Below are 27,930 nucleotides of genomic sequence, written 5' to 3'. Positions count from 1 at the left end.
GATTTATAGCAAGAGACATTGACTACTCCGATGCTGCAATTATTAAAAAGAATCCACATTTAATTATATAAATCTTCTGAGTCAGAGATCTTTTTAGGAGTAAAACTAACTACTCTGCAGTACAGTAGACTACAGGCACAACATTGACATTATTTACTTGTTATTCTCACAGTGAAAGTTACAACAACACAGCTGAGGGATCATTAGATCTTCTGGCAGATTCCTGTGTCTGCTGGTATGCTTCAGTTACACTGCAGACTCTTAGCTGCCTCAGCCTTGACCTTGCAGGTGTGAAGAATCAGGGAGCTTGCCTTTTTATCCTGCTTTACTTTGTTTATTGTTACTGCAGTACTGTGCTGTGTCTGCTCGGTCTTCTTTGCCTCACTGCCTGAGTCACATTATAATAGTTCGTTACTCCTTACTTCTATTTGTTTAATGAATATGAATTTGATGTGACAGCTGAGAAACTACATTCTTTGACAGACTGCTGCATTTGTTTGAACTTGATGCAGTAAAAGTGCTAATTATCCTCTGGTTTAATTACGACACAATGCAAAATGTTAAAGGGCACTGTCAACAAATCAAGAAAATATTATGAATAGTTATATATATATATATATATATATATATATATATATATATATATATATATATATATATATATATATATATATATATATATATATATATCCCTGACATCCTGTCTTCTCTCAAGTGCGATTTTTGTAATTAAACAGTCCCTGGGAAAAATGCACATTGTTTGTGTCCCAGTGCATTCTAAAGACATGGTTGATGCAATGTTGAATTTCACCCTGACGTTGCATTTTCAGTGCCTGTCTTTGATCTTTAACGCTTGATTTCTTTTACATTCTTTCCACACATTCTTTTTTTCTGACAGTCTTTTATCTTGTTCTCACTATGATAGGAAGAAACTAAACATCACTTCCAATATTAGGAATATTTAGTCTACATTTACAGTATATTCATACTGTTCATATCTGATCTTCTGTGGTCTGATCAGTAATGTTAATTGCATTATCCACACATGTCCTGAATAATAAATAATATATACAATTTATCTCTGCAGTGGTAAAATAACAAGCAGTACATCATTTACTGCTAAGATGATTTGATTTGGAGATTAATTGGCAGTTTATAATCTTTGTGAGCAAGAAGTAGGAATAAAAAATGTATTTGGAATTTTGCGTGCCTGTAAAAATCTTATCTGGAGCTTGTAGTACAAACATAGTTTTAGAGTCTTAGGACTAGTGCTTAAATATTTAGTGGGGGAAGTGCATCTATGGAGAAAGGGACAAAGACAAAGAATTATGTAGAACTCTTTGTTGTGTGTAAAAACCCTGAAGATCAGCAGTTTCTGAAATGCTCAAAAAATACACCTGGTACTAACAATCATGCCACGACTAAATCGTAGTTCTTTTATTCTGATGTTTGATGCGAATAGTAATTAAAGCTTTTGACCTACATCTGCATGATTTTATGCATTGTGCTGCTACTAACTGATTGAATAATTGGATAACTGCATGAATAAGCAGGAGTACAGGTGTTCCTGTTAAAGTGGTCAGTGAGTGTAAGATAAATGTGTATTCAAGTTAAGATATATTTTGACAGTTCTCTTTTCACACTGTAAAGAGCATGACTGCTTTATTTGAACTAAATTAAAACCTAGATGTTGACAGCTGGGTGACTGCTAGGGCTTTGTTAGATGTGGGTATGTCTTTTTCTCTTATGAGTGCAACTCATCTAGGTTAGGGTGAGTAAACAAGCAGATGGTAAGATGAAGCATCTGTTGGAAGACGTGATGGGCAGGGTGAGGCTTGGCTAGTCATTAAGAGAGCTGACAGATTGTAGTGTGTGTTCATTTGTAAACACACTGAATGTAAATGTGAGTTTTTGCGACCATTCGTTTACACTCCTGAAGAAAAAAAAAATACAAAGCACAAAAGTGGCAAATATACGAGAAATCACTGGTCAGAAAATGAGCAGGAATTAAACAAATGCACTTCTGATACCTCCTGTGCCATCATTTGCTTGTTTACATTTGCTGCACTGAATTTCAGGAAAAATTCATAGTAAATTAAAGGGAAATTATAAAATGTATTGAAATGTTTGAGGTTAAATGATCAAACACACAAAAATGTCTGGGTACAAAAATACCTTCTTAGATGGTTTTTAAGAAATGTTGTTTTTTTGCCACACAAAGGCCTGATAACAAGCTCATTAATGGAAGCAGGATTAATTTATTAGAGAGAAAACTACAGTTTTTGTTTAATTCTTGGCAAGTTCCTGAAAAATTATTTGTAGACAATTTAAAGCTTAATATTTGATAAATTGCAGTATGATGGCTTCTTGTTTTTAATCTTATGTGAAGACTAAATGTTGTTGATTATGACAGGCCAAACAATTCAGAATAGCTTTGGGAGAATTCAGATTAATTTGTTATCTGATTGTACAGTTCTGTTTTTGGATTGAACCCCACTGTATTTTCATTTCGACTCACAGGGTGGTAGTGCATAGTTAGATGTAAATATATAAGAAAAACCCGTAACATGGATCATAAAATTACTCTCTCATTCGTGTCTTTAGTTTGATCATTTATATTTCTAAAAATCTCATACAATAAATAACACGACTTATTTCAGGACCATTAAATCTTTCTCATTCCCATGATAATATTTTATCTGCAGAACTGCAAAGCTTATGCTTAACCCCTGCACAATCATCAGATAAATCATGACAGTAAACCAGTTTTTTATATTAAAAATCCTTATTAATATTGCTCTAGGAGTAATTTGTCACCATATTTGACACCATTTACATAGCGTACACAGTTATAAAACATAGCAATGATTAATGGACAATGCACGGTTTTACTTGAAAATCAAGTAACCTATATTGCTGATTACATTTAAATTGCACTGTATATACAATGCCTCTGAAGTTTTTGATTAGGTGATAAAATGCTGATGTTTTACAATAGTACACCTCATCTAAGACTGGAAGCCATTGTAATACACTGTTTGCTCATATTAGAGTTAATGAAACCTCATAATGGGAATTCCCCTTCTGCCAGAGTGGAAAAGAAATTGCAATCCCATTAAAATACCTTAATAACATTCTGAAAAGATAATAGCACTCGGCTCAAAAATTGTGCTGGGCTGCCCATCCTCTCTGCTCCCCTTGGGGAAACACTCTATTTGGCTTTCTCAGCCTCAGCCTTGCCCTACAATTCATAGAGCATCGATCAAATCGGCTCAGTGACAAGACCAGTTTTGCTGATCTCTTTCAGTGGCAACATCTGGAGTTTTTAATTCCAGATGAGAAATAGATTCTCTCTGGCACCGAGACCATAACCTTTAACTTTCCGCTGTAGTCAGTTTTAAAAGATGCCCTGTCAGCTGATTAGCCTCTGACCAGTTATCCCTAACTATTCATCTCTCAAGTAATACCGTATGTGCTTTTAAATCAGTGATAGATCAACAGCATGCTGAGAAGGTTGGAGTCTGTTTTGATCTATCTGGCTGAAATAGCTTCTCTCGTGTGAGGGTGCCAATTACAGTGCCACTGGGTTGCTGGAGAGTGTGGATGAGAGGGGAATTGAATTGCAGGTCCAGTGGTGTGAAACTGCAGGCTGGTATTGGAGAAAAAGCTGCTTAGCCAAAAAGAAAAATAAACCACCTTTAACATCCTAAATGTGTTATGATATGCATGAAATCTGTATTATCTTCGAGACACATAATACTGAAAAAAGCAACAAAAAGAACCTAAACAAAAAAACACTTCAATATTTGGGGTCAGCACACTTTTCCTTCTTCTAATTAAATTAAAAGCCAAGTATCTCTGTGTTTTCTAGATTGCGTCAAGTTTAATGCACCTATGACATCAACTGCTATCTAATTGCATTTCTTGGAGCCATTTTGGATTTTGTCAAAAAACACCTCACAGAGACTCTGTGCTTGGCCCCTTGAAAATGCTCCTTGAAGCTTTAAATAATTCTAATATCTGTTAATTTACTCATAACTCCTGAAGGCTCTTATCTTTTATTAATTAATAATTTATGATTGGTATCTCAGTAATCCCTTAGTTGAGGCTTAATGAGAGCATTATGAATGGAAGCTAAATCAAACTGATTCAGAGTGCATGACTATTATTACGCTTGTTTGTGAATTTTCACTGAAGATGGATTGCAAAATGTATACTTATTGTGTTTACATAGTGATAAGTACCTTTATGTAAGTTATGTAATTGTCTTCAGTCAGTCGAAATCTACTCTTCTTCACAAATCCTTTATGAAATGTAATCCTTAGTTAAACTCTTCCACTTAATTGCACTGACTAGATTTATGCGACAGTATTTGCTCTTCCAGATAATGTCAGTTGTTTTTATCTAAAAGCTTTTTTTCTGCAATGCCTGGGTGAAACTATGACTGAGGAATAGAAGAATTAAGAAAGTATTTGAAAGTATTAAAATGCTTTAAGGGGGAAATGACATGGCTTTGTTTCCATCAGTGTCTGTCACTTAAAGATTAAGACTGACGGGTTGATCAAGTAGTGAATAGCTGAAGTTCTCCTTTGTCAGCACTGTTACAGGAGGAGAAAAAAAATGGAAAATTGGTTTCTCTGACATCAATAAAGCAATGCAAATTAGGCACATTACAATAGGATTTAGCAGAATGCTGTTATTGACTTTGCAGTACCTCTTGCAAATTTCCCCGGAGTCCATAATTATTACAGACCTTACTTGCAATGTAGTACAGAGTGTTCAAATTAGACCATGGCTTTTTGCAGGTCTATTTATCAATTGCATAAAATACATGCAGTATTACAATCTGATGGATATTATCACATGTATGTTTCTGTTCAGAGCAAAAGTAAACAAATAATTTAGAAATGTATATTTCTAACTTACCAGTTACTAACGTTGCAGAAGTTCAAGGCTAAAGGATGTAATGATTTGGAAAAGTTATACTATATAGTCAATGTTTTGTGGACACCTGTTCATCACATCAATAACTTTAGTTCCTCTTTGCTTTTATAGCATTAGTAAGGTCAGCAAATGCTGTCAGGTGAGGAGATATGGGGCAGGATTAGCATTCCAGTTTATCACAAAGGTGTTGAGTGGATTTGTGGTAAAGGCTTTTCAAATTCAAATTGTACTACTTTTCAAATATTCAAATTCTTTCATTGCATTGTCATGATGTAACATTTATAACTCAATGGCCCCTCATTTCCATTGAAGTTATATTATACTGCTACAATATACAACAAAATCCTTGAGAGTTTGAAAAAGGCCCATACATGGTGCAAATATACTCTGCATATAGGTCCATAAAAGTGTTGTGCATTCTATTTGAACAGGTTATAATGATTTGAAAATAGACAGTCTAAGATAAAGTGACTACTGTATCTTAGAGAAAAACAGAGATATGTAATCTGTAATTTGAATTTTGGAATAAAAATAAATACATTTTTTTTTTTTTTTTTTACAATAAATGATCATTTACAGACTCAAAGTGGCTTATTTTCATAATGGGGTGTTTTAATGTGCCTTCTCTAACATGATCTCATTAGTGCAAATCTGTGAGAATTTGCATCAGCCAACTAGTATAAAGAATTATCGTTGTTTAAAGTGAGGTGAGGGGTTAATGGTAGGTTGTAATAAAACTTTTCTAACAAATATAGTAGTGTGAACTCAAAAGACAGCTTTCCTGCTCATTAGAATTTCTATTAATTTTGAAAATGATTTTCTGACACATGTTGAGCTAAGAGAATCATGCAGTTTTTGCTACAGTGAACTGAAGCAAACATAAGATTAGAAAATACAGTTTTTATGCATTTGACCAAGAACTTAGAATTCTCTGTGTTTTATTTAGAGTTTCTTGTGATGTTGAATTATGACACATAATACTGATATTCACAAGCCCAAAATGACAAATTATTAAGCTTTATATCAAAAGGTCTTAACAACAAATCATTGGCCAGGAAAAAAGCAAGAATTAAATCAATTCACTCCTGAGACCTCCTATACCACCATTGATTTAATAATGTTTGCTGTGTTGCAATGAACTGTTTGGGAAAATGTACAAATATATTCCTATTGTGCACAAAGTAAAACATTTTTTAATGATTAAAACGTTTTAGGTAAAATTTACACACAAAATAACATGTCCAGACATACAAAAAAAATCGGAAATATCTTTTAGGATTTTTTTTTTCCATTCCAATCAATTTTTTCTTAAGAGATTAGTCATTATTTGTTTTTCTGCCACACATGAAGCAACTCATTAAGGGGCTGATATTAAGCACATAAATGAAACCAGAATTGATAGAGCAGAAATAGTTTTTTAACAGTATTTGTAAAAAACATTTTTCATTTGTGACATCATTTTGGGCATTAAAAACTTGCCATTTTGGCAGTGGGTGTAGGTGGTCAGTGCCTATTCATATGCATTCTGTGTATGATTTCTGAATATAAAATAATGATGAATATTGATGTGATATATGAATAGTAAGTGAATCAGGGATTGTGACCTATTAATTCAGGTGGGTGGGAGGGCTTGTGGAAGGAAGCTTTCTGAACTCAGGTGGACTTGGAATGGCTACTTTGGCATGTTAGCCAGATGGCAGAGGGACAAAGATAGGTGGGGGAGGGATGGTCAGACACTATATTGATCAAAATCACCTTTATTGGCTGAGCATGCCAGAGCATACAAGAAGTGTGTTGCTGTTTTAAAGTTATTCTACAGTGCACACTTACCCACTTACATATATAAACACTATACAACAGAGCTAGGAATAAATAAGAGATGGAGTAATACAAAAACCTAGTGGTTTACAAAGGAAACATAGACATAGTCTTAGTGACCACTCACATTGAACATTTAAAGCACTGGCACATGACAGTAAAGTGATATCACAGTGAAATGATTGTCCAGTTTGTTAGAAAATGAACTATATATATTGAATAGTAAATTCATCTATATTGCACATGGTATTGATTTTGCATGTTTTATGATATTTAACAAAAAAAAGAAAATAGCATAGTGTAAATCCTGCTGGTTATTTTGATGCAGTGTTTGTGATAGATGTCCTAACTGACTAGAGGCAGAGATACTCCTATGATATGCTATGCTGTCTCTATTATCTGCTGCAGGGACCTGCAGTTTGATACTCTGCAGTTTCCCATACCAGACAGCGATGCAGCTGGTCAGGACGCTCTCAATGATGCCTCTGTAGAATACCGTGAGGATGGGGAGGGGGAGTCTAGCTCTTTTCTGTCAGTGCAGGAAGTGGAGACACTGCTGGGCTTTTTTGGCTGTTGCAGGACTAGGTGAAGTCATCAGATATGTGCACTCCTAGAAACTTGCAGTCTGTCACCATTTCCACATGGGAGCCATGGATTAGCAGTTGGGAGCTCCCGGGTATACTCCTTCATGAATCTATACTTGGCAAGGTAAATCAAAACCAATACATTAGACATAGACACATGTGCTTACATGTAACATGAATAATAAGGATGCCTGCAGAACTCTAAGGCACTTGTGCTGACATTTGAACTGCAGTTTAAGTTTTGTGACTTGTTACTATTCATATTCCTGGTGCTCTGTCGCACTTATCTTTAGAGTTAATGAAGCACAGCCGCAATGTGCTTGTGTAACTGAGAGAATAAGTGTGGAGCAGATGCAATACTGTCTGCAATCCCCCAAAAAAAGATTCTCCTACCCACACGCACACGCACACACACACACACACACACACACACACACACACACACACACACACACACACACACACACACTAGCACGCACATTACAGAACAAAGAATTGGGCATATATTGGTTTATGAAGTATAAATTGAATATGTATAGTACTGATACCAGAAAAATCTATTTAAGTACAGTAACAAAGTATTTGTACGTACTTCGTTAATTCTCAACTCTGTCAATGACAAATATGTGATGGCACCTGTATTCATAGCAACTAGTTTCTAACTAATTAATCATTTGATTGTTTAATATATAATAATACAACCCTAAATCAGAAAAAGTTGGGACAGTATGGAAAACGCAAATAAAAAAAGAAAGTAGTGATTTCTAAATTTACTTTGACTTGTATTTAATTGCAGACAATATAAACACAAAATATTTTTTGTTTTGTTTGGTCAACTTCATGTCATTTATAAATATACATCCTTTCCTGTCATTCAGACCTGCAACACATTCCAAAAAAAGTTGGGACAGGAGCAATTTCAGGCTAGTAATGAGGTAAATTGGTTAAATAACGATGTGATTTGAAACAGGTGATGTCAACAGGTGATTGTTATTATGATTTGGTACAAAAGCAGCATCCAAGAAAGGTCTAGTCCTTTAGAACAAAGATGGGCCGAGGATCGCCAGTTTGCCAACAAATACGTGAGAAAATAATTGAAATGTTTAAAAACAATGTTCCTCAAAGAAAGATAGGAAGAGATTTGGATATTTCACCTTCAACAGCGCATAACATAATTAAAAGATTCAAGGAATCTGGAGGAAATCTCCGATCCCTCAGGCGGCACTGCATCAAGAATCGTCATTCATCTATTATCAATATCACCACATGGGTTCAGGACTACTTTGGCAAACCTTTGTCAAGTACCACAATACGTAGTTACATCCACAAATGCCAGTTAAAACTGTACTGTGCCAAAAGGAAGCCCTATGTTAACAGTGTCCAAAAGCGCTGTCGACTTCTCTGGGCTTGGAGGCATCTGGGATGGACGATCACACAGTGGAAACGTGTACTGTGGTCAGATGAATCAGTATTTCAGGTATTTTTTTGGAGGAATGGACGCTGTGTGCTCCGGACCAAAAAAAAATCATCCAGACTGTTACAAGCAACAATCCAAAAGCCAGGGTCTATCATGGTATGGGGTTGTGTCAGTGCCCTTGGCAAAGGTAACTTGCACTTCTGTGATGGCACCATTAATGCTGAAAAGTACATAGAGATTTTTGAGCACAATATGTTGCCTTGTTGAAATGCATATTTCAACAAGACAATGCAAAACCACATTCTGCACACATTACAAAGTCCTGGCTGCGGAGGAAGAGGGTACGGGTACTTGACTGGCTTGCCTGCAGTCCCGACCTGTCTCCAATAGAGAATGTGTTGCGCATTTTTGAAGCTCAAAATGCGACAACAAAGACCCTGTACTGTTGCCCACCTTAAGACTTGTTTGCAGGAAGAATGGGACAAAATTACACCTGAAACGTTTCATCACTTGGTGTCTTCGGTCCCTAAACGTCTTTTAAGTGTTGTGAAAAGGAATGGCAACATTACAAAGTGGTACATTTTTTACTGTCCCAACTTTTTTTGGAATGTGCTGAATGACAGGAAAGGATGTACTGTATATTTACAAATGACATGAAGTTGACCAAACAAAACATGAAATATTTTGTGTTTATATTGTCTGGAATGAAATACAAGTCAAAGTAAATTTAGAAATCACTACTTTCTTTTTTATTTGCGTTTTCCATACTGTCCCAACTTTTTCTCATTTGGGGTTGTATATATGATATAATGTTTAATAATATATTATGTGCCAAGCACTCATTCATGCAATGGTCTGCAAAATCACGATCCTACTAAACAGCTACTTCTATTAGGGAACAATATTCGGCAATCAAACATTTATTTATAAATCATAGCACACCTATTTAAAAGGTGTCAGCCTGCACGTTTTTTTACATTGACCAGCTTCTTCCCTATGGGTACATTTTCTGTTAATCTCAACAAATCTGAGCAAACTACTAAGTAGGCACCAATCAGAGGCTGCATTTTTATGATGTCATCATGTAGACTTTTATTTTACAGTATTTTAAATCTACAAAAATACAAAACACTAAACTATTTTGATTAAAAACATTAAGCCATTTTTATCAACCCTATCAAATGCTAATTTAAAAAAATCCTATTTTATATTTTAAATACGTATTTGAAATACATGTATCATAAATACTGCCCATCTCTGACTACGGCAACAAATGTTCTCGTGCCTGGTCATTATCAAAAAAGACCATGCCATTGATTGGGAAAATTTCCTGCAACAAACTACTTTTATTGTAAAGGTGAACGAACCTTCAATGCTCCAGGGAAAACATTATTAAACAGCACTTGAAAAGCACTAAGCTACAGAGACAAAGTAAATACCACAAACAGTCTGTTCAATAAACTTGGTTTGAAATATGCATGTTGAAAGTACATTGAATAATCCAAGGATACTAGATTTCACAAGGTGCTCTCAATAAGGATAGTAAACAAGAAGCCAGTCAAAAAGATTTGCAGGACAACCTGAAAGCAACAATAACAATGGTTCACACAAAACAATAAGCAAATAACTTTATTTTGCATTATTTTCTTTACTCCACAGCAGGCAAATTGCTTATGTTTAAAAATAAGTTAATTGCATTTCAACAAATTCTTTAAAACAAAATATTCAGATATACTCAGCTGGTAACTGGACCTCACATCATATTAATATAAGGGCTTTCAATCGATTATCGCCTGATTGTAATGAGTTAACTCTTGAGTAATCGCAACTTAGTCACACAATTTTATCTGTTCTAAATGTACCAAAAAATTCATACTTTTCACGTTTTTCAATACTCTAATCAACACGGCCATGGACAAATATGAATGCTTTATGCAAATGTATGTTTATTATATCCTGTTGATTTCTTCTCTACAACATCCGAAGGGTTCGACCATTTCTGTCCACACATGCTGCCCAGGTTCTTGTTTAGTCTCTTGTCATTTCAAGACTTGACTACTGCAACTCTCTGCTGGCAGGTGTTCCCCTGAACGCTATTCATCCACTGCAAATGATCCAAAATGCAGCTGCACAGCTTGTGTTCAATCAGCCCAAGTTCTCCGACACCACCCCACTGCTGCGCTCCCTTTACTGGCTTCCAGTAGCTGCACGTATCCATTTCAAATCACTGATGCTTGCCTACAAGGCCAAAATTGAACCAGCGCCATCTTACCTCAGAGACCTCATCACATCTCGCACTGCACCACGCTGTCTAAGATCCTCCAGCACTGCTCGACTGGTACCACCTTCTCTGTTCTGGCACCGAGGTGGTGGAATGAACTTCCCCTAGATGTCCATACAGCAGAGTCCCTGACTATCTTCAAGCGATGATTGAAGACCTACCTCTTCCTGAAACACTTAAATTAGCACTTTTCGCAAATGTAAATGTAAATGTAAATTATACGTGAAACTCTACTCACAATAGAGCATGAAGAGAAAATATTCTTGTAAAGGTTTTAAAGTAATTATAGTGTTTTAAATTAGTAAATCATCCGAAACACCAAACAGAACCTTTAATAATAAGGTGTAATAAGGTGATACCGGAGAAAGTGTACCTCTTCATACGGATTACATAATCAGAGAATATTTTTATAAGAATTTTTTTTCATGCTTTTTATGCATATATTTATTATGTCCCATGAGGCAAATATTTAATGAGAGTCAGGTTGTTTTATTTTTTGCATCTGCAAAGACAAATGGCAGAGAGCTTATCCTGTCATTTTTTTTTTTTTACTTGAAAAAAGCAGTGTTTTGTTGTTACTATGAGTGTATACACACACACACACACACACACATATATATATATATATATATATATATATATATATATATATATATATATATATATATATATATATATATATATATATATATATATATATATATATATATAGACCCATATTTGAACGATATGTTGCTCTTAGCTGTACGATCAAAAAAGTAATTTCAGTTTGTTTTGGCATTATGAGCTTATACGTTATGTCGACCCCGAGGTTTAATTGTGTGCATCATGGCGGATTTTGGTGCTTTAGTTGAAACTTGGTGCATCAGTAAAACAAAGGTTTACGGATTACAAATTATTTGTCTTTGGAGTTTGTATAAATATTTATATATAATTGAGTAAAAAAAAGTCGTCACGAATAAATGTGTGTTGCGTTAAAGGTTTTAATGTAACCCCTTTTTTATATATATATTTATTTATAATTTAAAAATTACTGATAAACTGAATAACTGAAAACAGTGCGCAATTAGAATAATTTTTTTTTTTACATTTAACCAAATAGATTAAATCTAAAGTAATGAGCCTGGATTGAAAATGTAAAAAGTAGAAAGTACAGATATTTCTGTAAAAATGGAATGAGTAAAAGTAAAAAGTTTCTGAAAAATAAATAGTGAAGTATTAATACCAGAAAAATCTACTTAAGTACTGTAATGAAGTATTTGTACTTCGTTACTTCCAACCTCTGGAATGAACCTAAGTCCACCGTACTTAAAGTACATTGGTGAAAACATTATTGTGTGGGGCTGCTTTCCTGTAAACAGTACTGCAAAATTACATATCACTAAAGGAAACATGTATAGAGTGATGTACCAGGACATGTAAAAGTAGAATTACATTTTAGTTTTGCAAGGAGACTGAATCTGGGCAGAAGATGGATGTTGCAATAAGAATAATAACTTAAGAAGGCTATGCATGGTTTAGCCATTCTACTGTAGGAATCCTATTAAACATTTATGGAGGATTTTAAAACCGTGAGTCAATCAGAGGGACCAACCCAGCCATTAGGGGGGCACAAGCCAGTGCACTCTTAGTGCCGGTCCCAAGCCCGGGTAAATGGGGAGGGTTGCGTTAGGAAGGGCATCCAGCGTAAAACATGTGCCAAATCAAATATGTGGATCACAAATGAGAATTTCATACCGGATCGGTCGAGGCCCGGGTTAACAACGACCGCCACAGGTATCGTTAGCCGACAGGGTACCGGTGGAAATTGGGCTACTGTTGGCCGAAGGAGGAGAAGGCAGATGTAGAGGACAGGGTGGTATGGAGACAGATGATCCGCTGTGGCGACCCCTAATGGGAGCAGCCGAAAGAAGAAGAAGAAGAGTCAATCAGAGGGACCCTTGTAATCTTGGAGAATTGAAGACAACTTGCTAAGAGAAATGAACCAAAATTAAACCACAATGCTGCAAAAATTACTGACTTCTTATTGTGTTTAAGCTGTAATTACCCCCCCCCCACCCATTTTTTTTGTAACAAGGTACTAATGTTGGTGATTTGTGTTTTCCAAATGATCTAATAAATATACATTTTATCTTTAGACATATGTATTAGATCATTTTGATCATATTTATAAATATGAAGTCAAAGTACTTTTTCTAGGCAATATAAATATACTTTTTCTAAGGCCGGTTCTAGGCAATTATAAGAGGGTGGGCTAGTACAAATAATAGGTGGGAAATAAGTGGTAGTGGCATCAACACCTAATCCAGTTCTTCCAATAACTAACTAATACCTACAAAATGAATAGAAAATCTGATACAAAATAGAGCTTTATAATCAAAACAACTTTAAAAATGTAAAACTTTATTATAAACTTAACTACAAATATAAACTATATTATAACTTATAACTATATTATAACTCCATGAAACTTTTTTTTTTTAAATAAAATAGATTTTTTTTTAAATATATTTCCCTCACTTTATTACTTTATAACCAACAGCAACCTGAAACTGTATTTGTATTGTTTATCAGTTATATATTTTTTCTGTCTAGCTATTGTTTTGTCCATCTAGATACATCATCAGTCTCCCATTTCCCTTGACAAAGATTCTAAAGTATTTGTTATGGATTTCTCATAGCCCAAGATCTCTAAACTCCACTTTCCTTTATGTTACATGGTCCAATGATAGGTTGTTAGAATTCTTGACAGTGTGGAGTAGGAACTCTCAATTGATGCTGAAGACGCACCAATTCCCAGGTCTCCAGCAATAGTTGTGTGCGGTACCAGGAAGGATTAAATGATTGATTTACATTACTGAAAGCATGCTTTGGGTAATTAGCTAATATAAGCTGGGATGGCCCGTCGATTTTTACGTTGTTAACTGCCTGAACTGGAGCTGAAACAGCCAGGAGATGGGTCTGCTTTGGGGTTTGTTGAGGACTGAGGAGGAGCAGTGCTTGTGGACGGTAATGTAAAATGAACCGTAGCCTCTGATGTCAAGTCAAGTCAAATCAAGTTTATTTCTATAGCGCTTTTCACAACAGATATTGTCTCAAAGCAGCTTTACAGAAATCAACAGTTATGGTAAGTGTTGTGCATTTATCCCTGATGAGCAAGCCATGGCGACTGTGGCAAGGAAAAACTCCCTTAGATGTTGCTAATGATGATGTGCTAACAGCAGCATCGCTACACACACATGCAGCACTAGGCTTGCATATAGGCTTAAAAAACATACATTACACACGTTGTAACGGCAGTTGAATAAAGTGTAATAAAATTTGATGTTGGTTAAATGAGCATTGGTTATCTGCTGCACAACAGTCACAAACTGAGAGAAGTAGACAAACTTTCAAAAAATCCAGTATGGAGCTAATGCTTTTTGGTGTCAAACTGAAAGTAGTGTGAGGAAAGGGGTGAAAAACTAATCAGAAGTTAGAAATCATGCTGGCATTTTCTGGGTTACTTTTTTGGCTAACGTATAAAATTAAACTTGACTTGGTTGACCCCTGCCACCAGTCCTGGTGTAAAAGGGGTTAAACTGTATCAATGGAAAGCATAATAAATAACGAAAATAAAATTGTCTGTATGTTTATTAATATTCATATTCGTTTTTTTTTAATAACGTGATCCATGTTACTTCTTTTCTGCAGAAACCTGCTAGATCGAGACACATTCTCCAAATCTGATCCATGTAAGTATAATTTATTTATAGCATTTATATGTCTTTTCATATAATAGGTTGACATATTGGTTTTGGGTTTGGGCAGATAATCAGAGGTGTCTTTCTGGCTTAGTCTCTTTTATGTGATCGTCTAACTTTCTTTCACTTTTCATTGCACTCTGAAAGTGTCTACTCAGCTGTTTTAAAGAGTTCCTGCAACACATCGCATTTGCATAGTAATGTGACAGATTTTCTTCAATATCAACAGAATGCCATAATGTATTCAGTGCCCAAACCTGGACTCTTGAATATCAATGTGAGCTTAGGGAGATGCTCTGCTCTCTGTAGCATAAGCATCTTGTACTTTATCTGTAGTAACTGCTTTATGGATCCTCTCAGGGCACAAAAAGATCGACACTTTGTTAAACTTCATTCACTTTTGATTCATTTAGCAGAAAATCAATAAATATAAGATTTAATATTGCAGATGTATTGGACTAAATGGGATTGTTTAGTTCTGATGTTGTTAGTGCTTTGCCAATCCTTTACTTTTCACATTTATATGATGGGAAAAAAACAACAACACATATATATCTTATTTGTTTTTTTCTCATATTCCAACAGTATGTATCCTGTATACTCAGGGAGTCGAGTCGAAGCAATGGAGAGAGGTGAGTGAAGATCTCAAGCCTGCCTTGATGCTGTTATGCCATGCAGACATGCCTATATGCCTTATGTCCAATTGAATAATATTAGAAACTTTGTACTACTTAAATTGTAGAACATTCATTGCTTTTGATTTGTTGTTTTGGTAGTGTATGGGTAACAGTTAGACATTAGGACCATGTATTATTTTAAAATCCCCAATTTCACTCCACAAGAGCTGTTTATCATGTGACATTTGCTAATTATGGAGTGAGCTTATGGCCTTTCAGACTTAAAATTAAACAAGGACTTGTACTCTTGCCAGAGCCTTATCAACACCCTCTTATTTCCTGGGACCACATAGAACATGGAGTAGCCTTTGTCATAATTGTTATTTTGGTTGTTCCCATCTTGTCTCCTGACAGTCTCTCACATTCATAAATCTATTTATCCCTGTGCTTACTATATGCTATGAATGTTTTTTGCAATAAAGAAAATTGTTTAAAACAATGCAAACAGTGATCAAGCACAAAGTTAATATTTTTATATTATATGATGAAATAGCCTACAAACCAAGTATTGTTTTGAGATGAAACCTCGATTCCTGCATAAAGAGATAAACCATCTGCCCTGGATGGTTTGAGAATGGGAATGAAGATATTTGCCATAAAAGATATTTTATTAACAAATGCAGACAATCAGATTTTCCCAGGTTTGCTTTCTTCTTCTAGTTGAGCTATTGTACGTTTTGTTGGAAAAAACCAATCGAGTACTTTGATTAAGGCATTTCACTTCTCCATTGAACTGAGGATGATAACCTGAAGACAAATAGACATTGATGTTAAATTGTTCACAAATATGTGAGGTGAACTATATTCCAATACAATGTCCTCTGCGATACCATAGTGTTTACATACCTCACAGATTATTAATATGATTTCCATGGAAGGAAGGTAGGGATAGGGAGCTTTTCTCAGTGGGACTAGATTTACTTGAAACATCAACTGATGATGACAAAGGTCATAGTTTCTTCTTGCAACAGGGAGATCCATGTTAAAATCGATAGATATGTGTGACCATGGACAGCATGAAATGGACTCACGCTTTAGCAAGTTTGTGGTAGGAGACTAAAGAGTCAAGATCATGTATAGACAGCACTGTCCTTAACAGGCTGATTGAGGGTATCCAAGACTTGGTGCTTTTCTCACATTTCCCAAGTTTGATGAAAAGGCAAGGTCTACAAGGTTTTGCATGTTTGTCTCTTAGAGAGATATTAAAGTTAAGGAATACAGACACGATTATTGTAATGACATAATGCTAAAAGATAGCTTACAACTAGCTATAGAAATACAGGGGTATTTACTAGACTATAAAATATTACTAAAAATGTACATTGTTCAGACATTATTATGAATGAATTCTTCCATTAATTACTCTAATAAATACAGATAAGAATATAAGAGTTTTTCTGCTTTCACCTGTTCAAGATCTAAAGGAACAAGAAGAACAATGCACTTTATTGTAACAGTATTTGGGTGCTGTATTCAGTACATTGCACAACCCTCCATTCTTCTTTCTCATGATCAACCTGGATGGTACTGGAGAGAGTGATGGACAGTATCCCTGATCTATGGCCTCTTTGACATATTAATACAAGGTTTACTTTTGTGTAACTGTGTACTGCTTGAAGATGTGGACCTGGGTAGAAGGTCTATAGCACAGTCTTAAGGACTATGTGGAGGCTATAACTTTGCTGAAAAGTTTTGCTGGTTTCCATTATGTTCAGAACATAATGGCAACCAGTATAAGAAGGGAATCTTTGGAGGTGAACTGCAAAAATGCCAACCATTATGGTGAAGATGACATTGAGCTGAATGTTGGACTTCACAGTAAATATCTGTAATTTGCATAAGCATATATGACAGTGGCAAATATTTAGTGCATTTTTTAACAAATGATTCCTCATATAAACATCTTCTAATATGGTAGTGACCTTGTTGCCGATGTTTTATTGAATCATCATTATAACTCTTTTTATACCCACATTTTGCTTATATGTAAATGTGACCATGTGTCCATGTATTTGCATGTTATGAATGCATGGTATATTCAAACTTGACCTCTGGGTTCCACTCACTACTTTATATTCCACTATAAATTCTTACTCAATTTGCTGCCAATCACTGTAATTTTGCAATGATTTGTTTTTCAGTGTGTGGCAAGAAGATAATTGTTGATTTGATGTTAAGCACTAAAATCACCAATCCCTCTTCCATAATTATTTCTCAAAGTTTTTTTCACAGATAAATGCAGAAACAACAACTGCTTTGAGAATGTTAATAGAGAAGTATACAGAAGGGCAGAAGGAGTTGCATTGTGTGTTTGTAGATTTAGAGAAAGCGTACGACAGGGTGCCGAGAGAGGAGATGTGGTATTGTATGAGAAAGGCAGGTGTGTCAGAGAAGCATGTGAGGGTGGTGCCAGACATGTATGAGGACAGTGTGACAGCAGGAAGTGTGCAGTGGGAACGATAGACTGGTTCAAGGTGGAGGTTGGATTGCATCAAGGATCGGCTCTGAGACCTTTCCTGTTTGCAGTGGTGATGGACAGGTTGACGGACGAGGTCAGGAGTCTCCGTGGACCATCATGTTTGCGGATGAGAAGGTTATCTACAAGAATGAAAGGGAAAATTTATAGGACTGTGGTAAGACCTACAATGGTTTAGAGACAGTGGCATTGATTAAAAGACAAGTGGTGGTGCTGGAGGTAGCAGAGCTGAAGATGTTCAGATTTTCATTGGGAGTAACAAGGATGGACAGGATTAGAAACAAATTTATTAGAGGGACAGTGCATGTAGGACATTTTGGGGACAAAGTAAGAGAGGCCTGATTGAGATGGTTTGGACATGTGCAGAGGAAAAGAGGAAGGCCAAAAAGATGGTTTATGAATGTGGTGAGGGAGGACATGCAGGTAGTTAGTTTAAAAGAGGCAGATGTAGAGGACAGAGTAGTATGGAGACGGATGATCTGCTGTGGTGACCCCTAATAGGAGCAGCCAAAAGAAGAAGAATAAATAGAAGTCTATGACATTGGCATGTCTTGATTCAGTAAAGTTATTCTACTTTTCCTTGTAACGGCACTCCAGATGTATCAAATAACCAGGAGATCTCCTTGCACATCTCTCAAGCCATTCTACAGGTTTTTAGATTGAATTTCAATATGTGTTCTTGCTGGGCTATTCTTTATCAGAATAACTAACAGAAATGCTTTGTATGCTCTATCTAAAACATATTCTCATCCTATTTGACAAGATAGGTTTTAAAAAGATAAATGTAGATATGTGCATGGAGTAAAACAACAGGATTTTATATATATATATATATATATATATATATATATATATATATATATATATATATATATATATATATATATATATATATATATATAAAAAAAGCAGAGCTAAACATAAAAATGGCTACCTATATCCAAAAATGATTACATTTGTGTTTCAGGAGGACAAGTACAGATAGGACAGGTTCTAGGTATTAAGCTAAACTCCTTTTAGAGAGTTGCTGGTAAACAATGTAAACATAGATAATTAGATTTTTGTTTAAATGTTGGGTGAAGTGGTGGGTCTTCACTCTTTCTTTTAAGAAGCAGTGACTCAGCTGCTCAGGCAGGCAGCAAAAGTTCATTCCACTATTGCAGGTTTATTCCAACACCTGAGTGCCAGGGCAGAGAATAGTCTTGATGCCTGTGTTCACTTTGTGTTGAGAAATGGTGGGTCAAGTCGAGCCGTGCTCATGGCTCAAAGGGAAAGCATTCTGACTCAAAAGTGGGCAGAGAGATCCTGAAAGCTTAAAAAGATTTTGATTTCACAAAGTCATGCAGTTTACTTTACTTTGTCTCTCGGTTTCTCTCTAGGTATTGCTATCATACATATGACTATCAACTACGATTGATTTTACTGCTGAATATTAATGTCTTACCTTAAGCCTTGCTCCAGTGATTGACTGCTGAGATGATTGTACACATTCTGACAGCAATTAGCATGAAAAATCAATTGACCTTTAGCCAACGCATTTCCTGTGGGTAATCCAATCCAGCCCAGTTGATTGCTAAGCAAAAATAAGCCCCTGATTATGAGAATGTAAATTGGTTAAGAATCTACTGCAATGATAAGCATATGAGTTTGTCCTAACTCATTTATGTGTGCTCATAATCCATGTAATATAATCTTAATTGAATCCTACCATATCAGATAACAGTACTTGTCAGTGAGACTTTTTAAAAGGAAGCATTTTAGCACAATCCTAAACAATTCATTTCTTCAGATCAGCCTTGTATACTATGGTTCACTGTGTCTGCCATGCAAGAGGTGGTTATGTGATAGCTGCAGTCAGTCAGTAGCAGCTGTTAAACTGTGTGGGAATGATAAAGCTAGGTTTGCCTCTTAGGGTGAAAGGAGGCTTGTCCAGGCAGGAGTAGATACTGTCAGTGTTCCCTCTGTGGCACTAAAACTCCTTAATTACACTGCTCGAGCTCAGAGACAGGACACATGCCCACAGCCCACAGTCCCATATTTTCATCTCCCATTTGCAGTTTTGTATCTTTCCTGCTACTTCAACACTAATGATTTAGACTGTGTGAACCATAGACTGCCTGGCAGACCAGATGCTCTACAATCTTACACATATTTTATTATTTTCTCTTCTTATATTTTCTGCCACTATATAAATATATACACACAGAAAAATATATTTTCACACTTACCCCGTTTTATACACTCAGCTCCTGTGAATAGCAATAACATTACAAAGACTTCAGTTTTCATTAGAAATTATGACTTGGCTTTGTAAAGGCATGGCTGTCATAGCAGACATATTTTGTTGTATATTTCAAAAATCTTTTTTCTCTTGGTGAAAAATTTTCAGTTTTAGCTTTTAGGAAATGCTTTATATGAAAGTTTTTTTCATGACATTTAAAAAACAATGAAGTTTTATGTAAATGCTTTATGCCACAGTCTTCATACTAGTCATGAATGTTTAACCCATAATTAATTGCGAATGTTAGCCAACAGGGTATCGGTGGAAATTGGGCTACTGTTGGCCAATGGAGGAGAAGGAGGAGAGGAGGAAGTTGCATTGTGTGTTTGTGGATTTAGAGAAAGCGTACAACAGGGTGCCGAGAGAGCAGTTGTGGTATTGTATGAGGAAGTTGTGTCAGAGAAGTATGTGAGGGTAGTGCAGAACATGTATGAAAACAGTGTGACAGCAGTGACGTGTGCAGTAAGAATGACAGACTGGTTCAAGGTGGAGGTTGGACTGCATCAAGGATCAGCTCTGAGCCCTTTCCTGTTTGCAGTGGTGATGGACAGGTTGACAGACAAGGACAGACAGGAGTCTCCGTGGACTATAATAATTGCGGATGATATTGTGATTTGTGGCGAGAGTACCTGCTGGAGAGAAGGGGAATTAAAGTTGTAAGACAGAGTACATGTGTGTGAATAAGAGGGAGGGCAGTAGAGTGGTACGGTTGCAGGGAGAAGAGGTGGAGAAGGTGCAGGAGTTCAGGTACATGGAGTCAACAGTGCAAAGTAATGGAGAGTGTGTTAGATAGGTGAAGAAAAAAGTGCAGGCATGGTGGAGTGGGTGGAGAAGAGTGGCAGGAGTGATTTGTGATAGAAGGGTTTTTGCAGTTGTGAAAGGAAAATTTTATAGGACTGTGGTGAGACCTGCGATGTTGTATGATTTAGAGACAGTGGCATTGAGTAAAAGACAGGAGGTGGAGCTGGAGGTAGCAGAACTGAAGATGTTAAGGTTTTCGTTGGGAGTGACGAGGATGGACAGGATCAGAAATTAGTTTATTTGAGGCACAGCACATATAGGGCGTTTAAAGACAAGGTGAGGGAGGCAAGATTGAGATGGTTTGGACACGTGCAGAGGTGGGACATGGGTTATACAGTATACGTAGGAGACTGCTGAGGATGGAGCCACCAGGAAAGAGGAAAAGATGAAGGCCAAGGAGGAGGTTTATGGATGTGGTGAAGGAAGACATGCAGGTAGTTTGTTTAAAAGAGGCAGATGTAGAGGACAGGGGGTATGGAGATGAATGATCCGCTGTGGTGAACCTTTGTGAAGAAGAATCTATTTTTTATGAAATTCACCCAAACACATTTATCACAATAGGAATTGTGTAATTTCTGTTTATTTGCAAGTATTCAATCTTATATATACAGTGGTACCCTGCTTATCGACCGGCTCGGACATCGACCTTTTCGCTTAGCAAACAGTTTTTCGACTGAAATTTGCACCCGCTGAATGACCAAATGCCCGCTTATCGACCTTTTTTTACCCCGACCCATGTGGAGCATTTTTTTTGTTACTTTTGTAATGTTTTTAATTTATACTTTTTACTGTATTATTGTCAGAAATCCACCTGCCACGTCCCCTTCGGCGGCTGTCAAAACCGCTTTCCCTGAAGCCCCCGGCTACAATCATGCACACCTGGGGCTCATTATTCACTCATCCCCAGCTCTTATATAAACCCCTCATTCATCCACACTCCTTGTCGGTTATTGTTGGTATGTGAAGGTGTTTGGTGCATGCATGTCTGTGGTTTCCCTGTCCACGTATTCCTATGCGTTTCTTCCTTTCCGGACTCCACGCGCTCTCCATGGCTGCGCTTTCTTTCCAAAAGCGGATTACCTTTTTCTTCCCGTGCGTTCGCCCGTGGACCTCGCCCCTCCAGGGCGTACCACGGATATCTCTCTCTTGTTTGTCGGGATTCTATGGACTGCTGTGTGTGTGTGTTTTTGTGGTAAACTCTCCGTGTTTTCGTTAAACCAAAGCGAACTGTTCTCCGGCTTTGCCTTCGCTAATTACGCTGCATAACAATTATTAATTTTAATGGGTGGAAAATTTTTTTTATTATAGTGTATCTATCATTAAATGTATGTAGTATAATTTAAAGCCACTTACTTTCTGTCATGATCAGTTGTACACAGCAGTTAACAAGTGCCTTGACTAAAGGAAAATATTGTACAATTAAAAAAAAATAAAATTTTCAAAATTGTTGAAACCCTGTTATATCAATATGACTATCATTATCATGCAATGCTGTAATTTACATTTCCTTTAAATTATAGTCCTCAGTGCCTCTTTTTTCATTTTTTGTCTCCCAATTTATCCCTTTGGTTACAGGAAAAAGGAAAGTAATTTTGAATACTGATAGGATTTTTTTTTGCTTGTAAGCAAATAATTTTTTTTTCAAATACCTTCTCAGATCAGTAGCAACGTTGTGAAACAACACTGAACATGTATGGTGCTGTGTATTCATAAGGCATTTTATAGAGCCATCATGTTCATCCCTTCCTACTATACTATACTATACTATACTATACTATACTATACTATACTATACTATACTATACTATACTATACTATTGTCAGGGATTCCCCTGCCACGCCTCCCTCGGCCGCTGTCAGGGATTCCCCTGCCACGCCTCCCTCGGCCGCTGTCAGAGATTCACCCTGCCACGCCCCCCTCAGTAGCTGTCACGTTGCCTAGTTATCCTTTGCCGGCCATGATCACCGACAGCTGTGGCTCGTTATGGACTAGACTATATAAACTCACGTTATCGAGTCACAGGCTGTCGGTTCTTGAGTGTCATGCTGGTGATGCTCGTGGCTGTTCGACCGCCAGCCTGCCCCGCTGGTTCTGTCTCCAGACTCTGTTCCATGTCGGATTACTCTTTGCCGTGGAGTTACTTTGAGTTCTGGTTGTGCTTTCTGTTGGATATTTGCTCGCGTTGTGGATTACTCGTCCCGAGCGGATACTCTTCGTTGCTTTTCGTCACGGCTTAAGAGAGTGTGTTTCTTTTGGTTGTGTTGTTTTCAATAAACTATGATTGACTTACTTCCGCTTCCGCGTCATGGTCGTCAGCCTGACAACTATACTATACTATAGTTTACTATTCTATAGTTTACTGTTCTATAGTACATACTATGGTACCAGATCATTGAAAGCACCAGGATCATTTGGGCTCTTTAAATGTCTCACTGAAACAAATATAGTATGTGTGCATTCCCTGAGTTTCTGTGTTCATTGATTATTGTGTGTTGAGTGTGTATTTTGTGTGGGAAACACTAAAATGATACATTTATAGTGATGCCAAGAAGAAACTTCCTGCCTTGTTTGTATTGTTTTAATATTGTAACAGAACACTGGCACAAAATCTTTAGGAAGACTTCTCTAGACAGGAAATCATGCATATCAGCACTATGCTTTGTTCCCTGACAAAATTTGAAATTGTACTTGAGCTCAAAATATCTATCACAGCAGGAGGTTGATGCCAGTTTTGCAGTACTGTAAGTCCATTAAAATGAGCAAGACCAAATTTCTTACAATATATGTCACCTAATGCTTGCACAGATTAGTGTATGTGACTTAGACCCTGCAAGAATAGTGTTATATTGCTAATGCCAGTACAACTAGAATAGCAAACTTCATGTGAAAAGCAAACAGAAATGGTTTAAATATATAAATATGTTACAGAATATCTAGTAAGCACTGGTCAATCTCTCATGTGAGTCAAGTGAGTGGCAGAGCCAAAGAGAGAAGAAGACAGAAGATGTGTTTGGTGCAAAAGCAAGACAGCTTACAAAAACCCCCCCAAAAAAAGAATCTCCAGAACTACAGTGATGGGGATGCTTGTTCTCAGCTCGAATTGAGGCACTGTTCAAGGTAGATAGGAATCATGTATAGGTCCAATTTTCAAACAATGTAGCACAAAACTGTAGGTCTTCGTTTGACAGCTGAAGATGAAGAAAAAAATCGAAAAATCTTACCTTGCAGCATGATAATGACTGAAAGCATGAACAAAGTCAACACAGAAATAGCTTTAGATGAAGATTAAGAATGGCCCAATCAAAATGCATATTTAAATTGTATTGAAGCCCTGTCGAAGGACCTAAATATGGAGGGCTATGCATAAAAAATCCCCTCACAGTTTAATAGATCTAGAGCCCTTTTTAAGAAAAAGTGGGAAAAATTGAAATATCAAGAATTTTACAGTCAACAGCAATAGTCAAACAAGATGCTGCATAACAAGCAGTAGCTGCTTTAACAAAGTGTTAGTTAAGGGTTTTTTTTTATTTAATTTAATTTTTTTTATATTTCTATTTGTTTTCACTTGAATTGTGTTGGTTGCTATAACACAATCAAAAGTGGAAGATATCTAATGTTTTCTATTAAATTTTTTTTTTTACATCACAAAAACCTGTTGTTTTGCACGAATGTGTTCATGTTTTACATCTAAGTCTTTCTACATTCTACATTTTATACGTGTATCCTGTGTCATAGATTGCAGTTATGGAAGAATGATTAAAATAGCATATTCATATTTGGGTTAAGATAGAGTTTACTTATTTTAGGTAAGGCTTGATTGAATAAAATAAGTTTATATTTTGGGAGATTTATACAAGTAAGCACATTAAATTTCTACAATGTATATAAAAAATACTGACAAAATAAGTTCCATTTCAGTTATAATTTGAGATTACAAACCAGGAACATATATTATATGTATAAGATTACTGCCTTTGCACACACACTGATGGTGATGGAGGCAAATAAAACACCCACTTTTGTCGGTTCTGCTCCAAGGGTGCATGAAAAATTGACAGCATCACAAATTCTGCCAAGTACCATGATATTTTAAACCAAGCCCTAATTACCCTTGCCACCTCAGTCTCTGGAATTGCATGCTATTGAAAACCTATTTACTAAATTGATCCCTGTATAAGTGCTCTCCAACCTCCAGCTGATAGATGACATTACAGGAAAGAACCTGGTGTTGTTCTGCTCATTAGAGGTGTATATGTAGTATGTAGTTTCAATAATTAGTTTTCTTGTTTTATTATTATTCTGTAAAAATGCACAGAAATTTTGCATTACTATGAAAATGGACTTAAACCACAAAATATTATTTCCATTTGCAAAATAGAGACACAGATTGGCAGTAGCAAATTGAAATAGTTTGAATTAATAAAATGTCAGAATAACATACATAAAATATTCATTTTATTATTATTCAATCATTTATACAATTTTATAAAGCAGTGATTATTATAAAAAAAAAACAGCATTTAATCCCTACAGGCTTACATAGACTAAACATGCAATAAAAATCAAAACAGGCCCCCATGTACATAAACATTTAGAATTTTTTATAAAAATCTCATCAATGTTTGAATTAATTTTAATTAAGCAGTTCTGATCAAATAAGTTGTTTAAAAAATGTTGTTTGTCTTTAACATTTCTGCTTATGTTAATCAACAAATATACAGACGAATAATTTCATATATACAATATTTATAACTGCCATTAGCTCAAAGAGCTGTTATAAACTGTTTAAATAAACCCACAATCAAATATGTATGCTTTTGTCATACCAGAGATCCATACCATAACCAAGGTTATTAGACCAAGGAGACATTTATCTTTATTTTAAGGGAATGACACAAGAGAACATGTGAGCGTGAGGCCAAGAGATAAAATATGGAGGACAAGGTAACAAAATGACAACAAGATAATAACAGCAATGGCTAAGTGCATTTGCTGGTTTGATGAATGGAGCTGAGTGGCATCAGGCTTATGCAGGTGGCATGAATAGACTTAGGTGGGATCCTCTCCCAGAAATAAGGGAGTGTTTTGGGCTGATAGTGTTAAAGCAGGATTCTGCTTTCACAGTGCAAAAACTGGGAATGTTTAGTTGCTTCTAGCCCTGTCATCCATTCCATGCTGGAGTTTTAAACATGAATGCTTACTGTCACTTTAGCTGTCTCACTTACCCCTGCTAAATCAAACAGCAGGTCACACAGACACCTCAGAGTTCTACACTTGTAACAGAGGCTCACTGAATCTTTTTCCTCACTGTCACCTCTAATGCCTTTAATAATATAGATATAATTAACATCATGCTTAAATGTTTGCAGGATATAAATAAATGCTACAAAAATATAAATGTTGAAAGTCTCAATTGAATAGTTAAACAAACTGTGCAACCCTCAGGTATTCAGGTGATGTGTATGAGAAACACTATTTGCATATATATAAACCACACTAACTTAACTCATAGTTCACAGAGCAGAGTTTATTTAGAAGATTCCTAATGAATAGCTCAGAGCTGCCTCAAAATCTACAATGTAAGAAGCACATTATTAGGTTCTTGTCAGACTCTGCAGTTCAGTGCTCCATTCTCTGTCCCAGTTCCCATCCCAGTTGAAAACCTCTGACGAGGAGTTCACACTGTCACTATACACTAACACTTGTGAGGGATTTTTTATTTATGCAAATCTGAAGAGCTGCCTCTTTAAATTGAATTATTCATAGTAAACACAATTAGATGGGGGAATGAACTGCCATCTTTTGGCAAGCATCTTCTGAGGGAAGAGCAGCACACCCCCCACTTTCTCTCTCACTCACTCTTCCCCTGCAGATGGAGATCACAGAGTTTAGTGCTCTGGGCTGTGACAAGTTGCTATGTTCTAATAACAGCTGAGAATCTATTTTGTAGCTTGAAGACTGAAGGGTTGGTTTTAGATGTGACATTATGAGGTGCTTTGCATTTGCTCGTGGTGCTATACAGTGATTGTTGTCCAATATAGATATTACAAACAGCCTGAGTGTGCTCTCCAAGCTGCTACACTGTTTTGCTTGGTCGGGTGGTATAGTAGAAGGAAAGTTTCACAGAAGAGCATATGTTTTGTCACAGGCGTGAGTCCAGAATAAAGCTGAGAACACAGTGTGCATCAGAAATATTTGAGAGCATTCATTGCCTGTGTGAATTTCATTAGCAAGTGGTCTTATAACAACAACAACTAGCACTATGCAGAACATTTGGAGATAACTTTTTCGTTTGATGCATTTTAAGCAATACGAATAAGGAGTATAATGTACAGTACTGCAAAGGCACTCTCTATATCAGTGTTTCATTAGTACTCCAAATATCCATATTTGTATCTTAATTGGATTTAAAGTGGGAGTGGCATTAATAAAACTAAAAGAAAGGAAGTATCAACCCTACTACCATGTCCTTAGAAATACAGAAAAGTATAAGAAAACCCCCCTTAGGTAGAGGTATGAGCATATATATCAGTATGCTGTGTGAATTCTGGCTCTGACAGTTCCTCAACCTCAGCTATACCACTCATGTTCCTAACTGCTCTGATCTTAAGTGAGTTTGTTTTTGAAATCTTGCAGTATTTTTTGTTGCATGTGACTGTAATGTTAAAATTTTTTTTTAAATGTTAAAAAATTAAGTCTAATTTAACATCCTGCAATCCTGACTAGAATAGCCTTTACTTGTCACATATACATTACAGCACAGTGAAATTCTTTCTTCGCCTATCCCAGAAGCTGAGGTTAGAGTGCAGGGTCAGTCATGATACTGTGCCCCTTGAGCACAGAGGGTTAAGGGCCTTGGTCAAGGGCCCAAGAGTCACAGCTTGGCGATACCAGGGTTTAAACCACC

The 27,930-nt window shown here is 36.3% G+C and overlaps 1 protein-coding gene across 2 annotated transcripts in view; it reads left to right on the top strand.

The window, feature by feature from the left end:
- Positions 1-27,930, top strand: part of cpne5a (copine Va) — an 86,944-nt gene that overhangs the window by 4,222 nt on the left and 54,792 nt on the right. For both annotated transcript variants that reach the window (XM_083553932.1, XM_083553931.1), the window contains exons 2-3: positions 14,738-14,778; positions 15,373-15,419. In XM_083553932.1, the coding sequence (XP_083410058.1) occupies positions 14,738-14,778; positions 15,373-15,419 (88 nt within the window). The remainder of the gene's footprint in view (positions 1-14,737; positions 14,779-15,372; positions 15,420-27,930) is intronic.

Source organism: Silurus aristotelis, assembly GCF_946808225.1.
Source record: "Silurus aristotelis genome assembly, chromosome: 11".
Lineage (NCBI taxonomy): Eukaryota > Metazoa > Chordata > Actinopteri > Siluriformes > Siluridae > Silurus > Silurus aristotelis.
The sequence above is the reverse complement of the archived record's forward strand: the minus strand, read 5'-3'. Positions and strand labels throughout refer to the sequence as shown.